The sequence below is a fragment of the Leptosomus discolor genome, unplaced genomic scaffold (assembly GCF_034619465.1).
Source record: "Leptosomus discolor isolate bLepDis1 unplaced genomic scaffold, bLepDis1.hap2 HAP2_SCAFFOLD_29, whole genome shotgun sequence".
Classification (NCBI taxonomy): Eukaryota; Metazoa; Chordata; class Aves; order Leptosomiformes; family Leptosomidae; genus Leptosomus; species Leptosomus discolor.
The window spans coordinates 100,479-111,466 of NW_028237772.1; the positions used below are offsets into that span (position 1 = coordinate 100,479).

The following is a 10,988-nucleotide window of genomic DNA, read 5'->3' on the forward strand; positions in this document are numbered from 1 at the left end:
GTGAGCCTCCTTCAATATTGCCACCCTCCTCCCCCCAGCTCACTGACAGGGGGAGGAGGAGATCGTTTGCCTGCTGCTCATTTTTTCTCTCCTCGGTCTTACAGGCGCGAATCGGGAAAGAGGGTGCAGAGGGGATGTTGGGCTTTTCTTTAATCCAATTGGATAGGAATATTTTTAAGATTCTAGTGGGTTTTCTGTCCATTACTTCTCTAGGTATTCCTTTTTTCAGCCCTTCCATCCACAAATCGACCCTCTTTCTTTTTCCCTCACTGTCTGACACTCTCTTAACAACATATTCCCCAATCTAATGAAAAGAAAGCTTTTTTTCTGCAAACTGTTCAGATCTCATCATTCCATGCATATAATCAGATTTCAAGACCCTCTATCAATCAAGCTGTCTGGAGACTGAACCAGGGCAGTCTAAATTGATATCTGAAAATTAGTCTTACTCCTTCCCATCTGCCACAGTGGAACACTGAGTCTATTTGGTGAGGCAAAGCTCTTCCACCTCACTAGGGCAGGTGCTGGGGGGCAGCACCGCGTTGCTTTAGCATTAGGAGTTTTCACAGTGGAGAGGGAAGATAACTACTTGCAGTAGAAAGTATTCCTTTCGACAGATGACGTACCTGTCTTCATTCAAGATGGCATATTAAGAAGCAAAGATCGTTATTATTCAAAATAATTTATTTTGGATAAAATAAATAAAAGGAACTGTCGACTCTCAACCATGTCCAACTCGTGCTCTTCTGGAAGATGTTGACCGTCTTTCTTGTGTAAACTCCACGCGTTCAGCAACTTCATCCAACCTTCTGCTACAATCAATTCTAAATCTGTTTTAAGTCTTTAAACTAGGATCGATGACTGTTTGTTCTCTAAGTCCTTGTGCTAGGCAGAAAACTGAGTACTTGAACCAGGCAAACAATAAAATCCTCATTGCCTGGGGCTAGCCAGTGAAATACAAAGAGAGGCCAGGACTGGGGGCAGTCATCTGCAGATAGATTTGGCGGGAGAGCTCTGGGCCGATCCACCGGGAGCTGGCTGTCACACCGTCGCCGCGGCACACGGGGATATTCGCCAGCATGTTTTCCTTCTCCTGCTCCAAAGAGCATCTGCTATAGGCCTAAAAGCAACACAAAGGAACAGCAGTGTCATCCAGTTGCATCCGTTGCTCAAAAAAATAATCCAAGCTCTGCGCCTGTCACCGCTCCACCCTTTCACAACGGACGCTCCTTTTTCACCCCGTCTCTCCCCAGATCTCATTTGGGAGCTCACAGGCTGACGCAGAACCACTACTGCTCCCTCAGTAGCCTGCTCTGTAAGGCCAAAGCAATGGGTGCCGTGGCACCAGTTCCCTCACTGCCTTACTAAACAGCTCGCACAGAACTGTTGTGTCCAATTTAATACCAATGAAATGATTTCTTCCCCTCCTTACGTTAGCTGGCTGCCTGCACACAGTCCTCAGTATTCCTGAGGCATCCTCACCCGGTACAGAAGCTGAGGAGAAGGGTAGACGGACACAATAGCCTCAGCCGTCTTGAGGCTGACCCGGTTAAATTGTTGTATCTGTCTCTTCCAAGCTTCCAAGAGACCCTTTTGAGAAGGAGCCGCCTTCACCCCTCTGCACCACTCCTTCTCTAAGCTGAAAGGGAGCCCCGTCTTCTCTTGCTCTCGCCTGGGGAGAACAAAGGATGGGAAAGAAAATGAGGCAATGAGGCTGCAAAGAAAATCCTATCCCTGCACCTGTTGTCACACGGCCAGAGAAGGAGAGCCACCTCTCACTCTGTGCTGTTACAGACACCACTGGCATCAAAGTAAATGCTAAAAACTGGGCCCGATTTTCTTTACATCAAATTTCCTACTGAAAAAGAAACGATCCTGTACTTGGGAGCAATCCTGACACAAGCCAACACACATACAAAGTGGTAAACAAGAATTCACTTTCTGACTGTCAACAGTAATGAAACACTTCTACGTGTCACTGTTAATGACATCTCACCTCTTCTCACGGCCGAGATGTGACATACAGCAGCTGCTGTGACAGGAATGCTACGATCGTGTGGGACAGCACAAGGGGGCTTGCTTAGCCACTGCTGTGCAACCTGCTGCTGTTCTTCCTTATCCATGGCAGCAGCTAAGCAGCTCCTCCTCAGTAATGCCTCTCTTGGTTACACACGGAAGAAAAGCTGGTGCTGTAAAAGCCCAGCTCTACTTGCATTCCCTTCCCACTCCTCAAATCAGACTGACAACAAGAGCTTTGCTCGATGTCAAGTGAGACTCCAATGTGAAACCAGCATCTGTCCCCACCCCTCCCCGGGCAGGACCTCCGTTTCCAAGAACCAACCCTGTGCTGAATGAGCAGCTGCTCTGTGTCGCCTGGTCTTTCAAAATCGTCACACCGTGTTGCCCTGAAGTGCAGCCCCGTACCTGCTGTTCCCCCGCAGTCCCTGTGAAAGTGCAGCCTCTCCAAAGAAGACATGACCAAACCTCGTCTGCTTACTCACTTGAACGGTGCTTCAGCTACAGCTTTTGTGAACACGGTGGCGTATGCTCCGATCTCCCCCCAGGTCTCAAAAAACCTGACTTGGATTTGTTTCCTCAGCTGCAGATCGAGCAAGGCCTGTAAAGATCATTGGAAACAACAGATGGAACAATGGATCTTCTCACATCCAACTCCACTCTTGGTTGAAAGGGTCACAGCATCTTGCTCGAGGACAAGAACATCGAATCTCTCCCCGTTTGGGGAACAGCTCATTTAAGGCACTGAAGTATTATGGGGCAGCCTGTCTCCTGCCAGTTAAGAGCAGTTGAGTGCCATTTCAGCTGCTGCAGCTCCTCAGTGGCAGGTGCTTGTTCCACGCAGGCCAGCCAGCCCAAGGCAGAGCTGACATGCTTTGCCAGCGGGCCACAAAGGGAGAGAGATGCTGAGCGAGACGGACGTCAGGATGGAGATGTATGAGACACGTCGGTCCGTGGTACAGCAGGGACGTCCCTGAGCAGGGGGGAGCTGAGCACAAAGAGCTCTGTCCACAGACACACGGACTAACGGGGGCTAAATCCCCCCCGTCCAAAAAGTGTGGGACTGGGTCAAATGCTCAAGCAATGGCAGACAACAAGAGCTGGTGGCACAATAACCTGACCTTCAGAGGCAGTTCGCCATCCTTCTGAGTTTTTCTTTGCATTTAATAATTGAGCTAATTTCTCATCTTCTTTTGAATATCTAGGAGATCCTTTAGGGAGCATTACAGTTCTGGTGGGAATTAGTGCCATCTGTAATGCTTGTTGTTGGGCTACCTTCCTGGCGACTTGATCTGCCAGTCTGTTCCCTTCGGCTCTCTTTGTATTTCCTGTTTGATGTGCTTTACAGTGCGTGATTGCCACTTGGGCCAGTTTTTGAACTGCCAGTAACAATTGTAATATCTCCTTCTGATGCTTTATATTTGCCCCTGGGAGGACAATAGTCCTCTTTCTTTCCCTAATGCCTATGGACATGGACCACTCCAAAAGCATATTTTGAGTCTGTTCAGGTGTTTACTTTCTTTACTTTACTTAGTTCCAATGTCCGTGTTAAGGCAATCAATTCTGCCTTCTGAGCTGATGTCGTGTTAGGTAATGCCTTTGCTTCTATGACAGAATTTTCAGTTGTTACCGCATATCCAGCCTATCCAGTTCCGTTCTGTATAAAGCTGTTGCCATCTGAACAGTTCCCACTCAGGGTTTCCAAAAGGGACATCTTTTAGGTCTTCACGACTGGAATATGTGTGTCCAATAATGGCTGTCAGTCCACAATTCATCATCCAGAGACGACACCGGCTGCCCATTCCCCAAAACGCTCTTAACTCGTGCATAGTCTGAGGTTCAGGAATGGCACAAATTGCTTCCTTACGAGCAGTTCCCAGCTTTCTCTGTCCCTTTGGAATCTCAAACCCCAAGCAGATGACTGCCTGGCTTTCAATCGGGGCTTTCTTCTTAGACGCCTTATACCCATTAAGTCCCAGGAAATTCAAAAGTTCAACGGTTACCTGGATACAAGCCGACTTTTCTTCAGTAGCTATCAGAATGTGTCCACATACTGTAGGAGCAGGTGTTCTCGTCGCGAAGTTACCATTTTCTCCATTGTCCAGATTCCAGTTCCTTTGCCAGCTGGCTACCGAAGATCATTGGGCTGTTTTTAAAACCTCGGGGTAGTCGTGTCCACGTTAGCTGTACTTTGTGTCCTGTCTGTGGGTTTTTCCATTCAAAGGCAAACAATTTACGACTCTCCTGTTCCAGAGGTATGCGAAAGAAAGCATCTTTCAAATCAAGCACTGTAAACCACTGGTATGTCTCTTTAAGGGCAGTCAGCAATGTGTATGGGTTTGCCACCACTGGGTGGAGGCCTTTGACAGTTTGGTTTACAGCTCGCAAATCTTGCACTAACCTACAGTTGCCCGAAGGCTTCCGTACTGGTAAAACAGGAGTATTATACTCTGACTCCCACTTCTCTAAAATTTTGGACTCCAGAAATTTATCAATTAAATTTTAATTCCCTCCTTTGTTCCAGGTTTGATTGGATATTGTTTAATCCTTACCAGTCTCGCACTTTCCTCTAATTCAATTTTTACAGGTTGTGCCAATTTAGCTTTTCCTGGGCTATCAGTTTCTCATACCATGGGGATTACTGCATAATTCATTTCGGGGGGAATTTCCTATGCCTTTGGTTTTTCTATATCATTAAAGTTTCTCCTATCTTCGATTCAGGTACTTTTAACAACAGTGCTCCATTTTCAAAACTGATTTATGCATTTAATTTAGATAACAGATTTCTTCCCACTAAGGGTATTGGACGTTCTGGAACATACAAAGATTCATGTGTTACATGGTTGTTTTCAAATTTCAGATCCAGGGGTTGTAGGAATGGCCAGTTATCCTCTTTCCCTGTGGCTTCAATAATATTTGCTGGTTTTTGCTCTTATCATTCCTTTTTGTGTATTCAAAACTGAGAACGTTGCTCCAGCACCTACTAAAAATGTAACCTCTCTTCTTTTTTTTTCTTTTTTTCCTCCCAGCCCTCAGTCTTAAGGGGGTTATTAAATGAGTACGATATCGAGTTTTCCTGGACACTGGTGAAGAGGGTTCTATTTCAGATTCTTTGTCCTCTATTCCACTACTGCCTGGAGAGGCTGGACCCCTTCTGCACCAGTGTCCCGGGTCAGTTGCCCAGATCTAGGCTGAGGTTTGTGTTCAGGAGGAGGTACTGGGACAGGGGGGTGTATGAGGTCAGCAGGAGCTGCCGGGGCGGTAGGAGCAACATCTAGTTCAGGACCTGTATCTCCCTGTCCCCCCTTTTTAAGTACTAAATGCCTAAGACAAGTTTTCAACTTAGTCCATGCAGAGCAGCGCTCCTGATCCTTTTTATCCTTTATCATAAGAGGCATTACTTGATCAGTCAACCCACATTCTTCCTGCCACTCAGGTTTTTCTATTAGATAAAAGAATAGATCCACATACAGAGCTTTGTCCTGTTTTCCTTCCCTTTTACAAAATAACATCAATTGTAAAATAGTGTTATAGTTTAGGGTCCCATTCAAGGGCCATACTTCCTCATTTTCTAGCTTATACATTGGCCATACATGATGATAATATTCAGTAGGTTGCTTCTTACGTAGCTCTTCATGCATCTCTTTCCAGTGAGCCAAAAGACAACCTAAAGGAGAAGTCCTTGGTATGGGACTCTCATTTCCTTCCTTCTACGATATTGGAAGGAATATTATATTTTAAATTACCACAATATAATATGATACTTTCAACTCTCACACCGTTCTTTTGCTTCACTTCTCTCCGGATGCACCCCTCGCAGGATAACAGAAACGTGGATCAAAGCTCCACACTCGCTTTGTAGCTGAGCTACGTCTCATTCAAACCACAATTAACAAGGGCCCATTATTACTCCCACACAATAAATCATCAACAACAATAATACTATCAAAATAACAATTAAAACAGCAGCTTTATAATAATATTTTTATATTAAGGTACCTTTACCGGATTACCACACGGGGACTCACAGCCCTTTACCGATGCCAACCCTGCGGAGCTTTCGCTCCGTCTGACAGGCAGGCTATAATACAATCAGTTGAACGATGCTTCTGTTGCTGGTGAAACTCCTCTTGGGCCTTGAGGGGCAGGTGGGGTTTGGCAATGAAGTTTGGGACTTCATCTTGCTTGTCCCCCTTGTTGGAAGGGCATGAATAAATCTCCAGGTAACAAAACAGGAATTGGTGTGGTTACTCTTGGCCTTTTCCTTCCCCTCCTACTCTGAAGAGGATGCTGTCCTCCACAGTATCACAAGCTGATACTTGTCTGCTCCCGGGACATTGATGCAACTGTATATTGAATTCCAACCATGTCACTTCAAGGCAGCTCAGCTGTGGGAGCTTGTGCTGCTGGAGAGCCCTGTAAGTGGTAGCTCATACAGAAATGGGCCCTTGTCCAGTTTAGTTACGATTCCAGTGGAAAACTGGTTTCAGTCCTCACCTATCCAAACGCAAAGTAATTTGCTGTGTATCACCACTTTCTTACCTTATCTCCTGCAAAAACCACTTGATTAGTGACCTTACCCTCCTGCATGCCTTAGGCACAAATGTAAAACAATCAAGCTGTGGCTTGGTAGCTGTCTTTTGGCAAGATGTGGGGTAGATTATGGGGTGAACTTGTCCAGAACTCTCAGCAGAAAGTTGCTCTTCTCTCCAGTTTTCTAATCTGATGGATACCTGCTTTTGAGTGAGATAGATAAAGTCTGTTAATGGAGGTGTAAAATACGGAGGTAATATCTGCCGAAAAGCAGCCTGTAAGCTCTTAGTGCATCCTGGTTGTGTCGCAGCATCTGCTGTGGAGCTGTGCTGTGCCAGGCAGAGGTGAAAATGCAGCTAGGGTTAGGGCATGCTGTGAGTGTCTGTACTTGCCCTCTCTGCTACATGTTCTTTCTGGTCCAGTTGAGTGATTTGAAAAGTCTCTTCCCACCTCAAGTGGCCCGTCAAACAAAGCCCTTGATCAGCTCTTCCTGCTCTGTTTACCATCACCAGCGATTCTGGTGGTGTGAAGCCTGATGGCAGAGTGAAGCAGGGTTCAGCTTTGTCCCTGTGTTGTTGGTTGTGAAAGGTAGGACGTGTGCTACTCGCTCAGAGCTGTATGCTTCCCTCCGCCAAAACTGGCCAGAAAAACCTCCGGTTGTTGAAACACAACCAGTCTGCAGGTCTGCCTGGCTCAGCTCCCCCAAAGCTGGGTCTGGGCAGTTAGGAGGTGGGGGTACTCCTGTGGCTGAGACTCACCGTGGAGCAGCCTGCTCTGGGCTACAGTGAGATCGGTGTGGAGCATCCTGTCCTCCCTCTCCAGGCTCTGCACTTCAGGATCCCTGGCAGTGGTGTTACAGCCAGAAGGGAGGCGAAAGCCATGGCTGGGAGCAGCCCCAGAGCCCTACAGCGGTGACTTGTACTTTGTGCCGTTCTTTGTGGGCTTCGTAGTGAGTTGGCTGGGCTCCTGCGTCCTGGCTCGCGCCTTTTCTCCCTGTTCTAGTAGAAATCACGTGCCTTGTTAATTAACGAGTGTTACGCAGTGTAAAGGCTGATTTATTGTCCTGGGAGTGTAGCCTGGTGTGATACCCAGATTTGGTATCCTATGGAGCCATAAGGGAAAAATGCCAAAGGTGCTTAAAATTGCACTTCTGAAAGGGCTGCGCTAAAGCGGCAGCAACAGGTCAAGTCACTCAAAACGCAGAATTCGGAGCCTTTGAGACAGGATGTCACTGCGAGGTTATGCTCTCTGATTGTGTGCTCTTTGTGTCTCAGAGCTTGCAGCTGGCTTGGGGCTGTGCTTTCACCAATGCGTGTGGACTCTTTGGATGTTTCCTCATCCTCAAGAAAAGGAGTGGAGCACCATCTGTTAAATCATTTCAGTGGCTTTGAAATTCAGTACTTTATACAGAGAGCTGATGGTCTGCTTCAAACCCAGAGCCCAGCAAACTGCCATGAAGGAGGAGAGTGCGGGTGAAAAACTGGAGTGAGCGTAGGGCTGTGCCTACTCCCCACCCCCGTCTCTTTCCTAGGTTTAGACTGGGCACAGGGATGTTATCTGTCCTTCCAGCTCTATCTCTTCACAAAACACTTTGTTCTTCCATTTTGCTCATAGACTCTGTTGTAAATGCAGCACTATTTTTCTTGGTGATTATCACTTGAATGCACACTGTTAGCTCCAGGGTTTGTTTTAGCATTTCTTAACCCATTTGTCAGCACTTCACGGAAGCAACAGGTTTATGCACCTGGGAATGCTGTTTGTTCATGCCGGTGATAATCTTGCCTTGAACGTGTGGTGCTTTATTACTCCTATCAGAATGAAAGCGCAAGTTAGAGTGTGCAGGTTATTTCCGCACCACCCCTCAGTGTTCTTTGGTATTCTTGTTTTATAAAAATGGTGGTTGGTTTGGGTTTTTTCTCTTCTCTCTTTTTTTTTTTTTCTTTGTCTTTTTCGGCCCAGAAGCTAAGATACCACAAGCATCTTTTCTGACTCTCCAGAAAAAACCCCCAGCAACTCTTTTAACCCGACTTGTAATCCAAGGGGTTATGCCAGGCAGAAGTGCAGCTGTGGCTTGCTTCTGTTGCCCTCTTTTGTCTACGTACAAATGGAGGTTTTGTGTCTGGGAGAAAAATGTTCTTTATTATTTGAATCATTTTTCAAGCCACCTTCTCGTGACAGTTCTGACTTGCACGTCTTGATATGTCCAAAGATTTGGAAGGAAAAGAAATGGACCGTGGTAACCTGTGCATAAGCTCTCGCTGCATCGGAGCAGTTCTCTTGAGATTTGATGTGGTTGTAGGTAGATCTTTGGCTTGCAATATTTTTCTTTTCTTTGCAGAGAAAATTGAAGAAGAAAAAGGGAGAACTTCTCTTTAGGATCTGGGTAGGTCTACCTGTTGCCTACCATACTCTAAAAGTAAAGCAAAATTGCATTTAACACCAGCCATTTGAAAACAGCATTTAAAACCAGAGTGATGTGAAGCACTGCTGTTGTTGCTAGCTGCTGTGTTAGCCTTTAAGCATAGCAAGGAATGTGTCTGCTTTCTTTGTGGAACAGAAGGATACTGATTTGCTGAAACTTCATGTATTCGTGAGCAAAATAGTGCTGAATTTGAGCTCTGTAGGCCAGTGCACCATTTGTTTAAAAAAGCCTTTTCCCTAGCCTGGCTGTTGTAAGCAGAAATGGTGCTCATCTGTGGATGCACACGAAGGGTGGGATGGCAGCCAGAGGGAATCCTTTTGGTATTTCACAGCTCCTGCCAGGAGTTTTGTTACTGTCCAGACTAGATAATAAATTAATAACTAATCTAAGCAGGTAGGTAGTGCCTGTAATTGAAATTGATGGTCTGCTGCTCTCTTGTGATGCTTAATCTTAGTTTATTACAAATATTCTTCCTTCTCATAAGAATATTTTCCCTTCAGGATTGAGATGTGACTTTGCATTTGAAAGAGGCCTCAGAAATAGCAGTGCAGGGGAGGCCGGGGAATCTGTGTGCAAACAGCAATTAACTCTTAAGTCCAAGGTAGCTGTGACTTTAACTGCAAAACCTGCCAAGGAGTAATGTCACTTTGGCCAAAACAGAGCCATTGGACACCTTTTATACAGTTCTGGGAGGTTTGCAGCAAACCAGCCCGTGGAGTAGGGCGTGCGTGTGAAGGACAGCTCTGCAGATGGATCTCTGGAGCTGTGGTCCTTCTAAAGGACCTTCTTCCGTCACATCCCTCAGTCTGACTTGCTCACCCAGCTGGGCTTGCACTCTGGGCATTGCCAGGCACTGAGGAGTTGTGGGAATAGTACTGGATCAGCCTGCTGTGCCGGATGAGGAGTTTCGTGTAGGACTTTTTTGACCCAGGAGGGCTGGAATCAATATTCAGATGGGCTTTTTGATGGGCAGTGGCTTGTGTTCTCATGCTGCTCAAGTATTAGATTGAAGGAGGTTACGTTCAAGGAGAAAAATCTTGCTATCTAGGGTGTCCAAAACGCCTGGGCTCTTGAGAAGCCTCTGTGGCCAGAATCCTGGTAAGACCTGAGCTGACGAAGAGGAGGGGTACCAAGTGCCTCGGTAGGACGCTTGGCTGCGCTCCCTGTAGAGAGTATCAATCCGGGGGGTGCAGGTGGGCCAGGGAAGTGTTACAAAATGCTGGATGTTCCTCTTTGCTTCAGTGGTTAGATCAGCCCAGGTTATCACCTGGTGACACGTGCATGCCCACCACCATGTCCTTTCTGTGCTGGGAAGGTTTGTGCTGAGTTCACTACGTCAACCAGCACCCTCTGGCAAGTGAGAGGTTTGGCTTATGGACAGCAAGTCCCTGGCCAGTATCAGAGGCTGATTGCTGTTTGGTGTGAGTCTGAAGACTCTGTTACGTCTGGACGCTCTCCGTGCATCCTAGTTCATATCTCTGTTATTTTTTTCTACTGCTGCTGCAAGTTTTTCTGGATAAAGGTTAAAGGCTGTTACACCTGTAGTTTTTGCATGAACCATGTGAGTGCCAAAGTAGCGTCAGGAGGGAGTGGAGCCTTATTTCCCAGTGCATCTCTTCACCATGTGTCAGGTAGCACAGCTCATCAGTGTATCTTTTTCCTTCCAATTGCTGGTTGCTCTGAGCTTGCAGAACTGTGTTGGAACTGGTTTTGTCCTGCTCTTTCCATTAATCCAGTTTAAAAAAAAAAATCAACAAATTTGTTTCTGCAAACTTCCTTAGGCTTTCTTTGCCTGAGCAGGTATTATTAAGGTCCTTACGCTCTCTGAAAGAGCCTTGTGTGTTTGGTGATAGGAGAGAAAGGTAGCGAGCCACAGTGCGAGTCTCCGATCCTTCAGATGAACTAGTGAGTCCAGCAGGTGAAAAACAGCCCGTTGTAATAAAGCATGTGCCCTTTCCAATGAGGAAAGGGCAAGGGTGGGCTCAGGGTGCAGAGGGGGGCCGCTGGGTGCGGGGCC

The 10,988-nt window shown here is 46.5% G+C and overlaps 1 protein-coding gene across 1 annotated transcript; it reads right to left on the reverse strand.

The window, feature by feature from the left end:
* Positions 1 to 943: 943 nt before the first annotated feature.
* LOC147412831 (structure-specific endonuclease subunit EME1-like) lies at positions 944 to 9,960 on the reverse strand. The gene is made up of 6 exons (XM_086480940.1): positions 9,791 to 9,960; positions 7,308 to 7,390; positions 4,020 to 4,144; positions 2,502 to 2,617; positions 1,483 to 1,672; positions 944 to 1,120 (listed from the first exon to the last, which is right to left on the reverse strand). Exons 1-6 carry the CDS (start codon positions 9,958 to 9,960, stop codon positions 944 to 946), a joined length of 861 nt encoding a protein of 286 aa, XP_086337066.1.
* Positions 9,961 to 10,988: the final 1,028 nt, after the last annotated feature.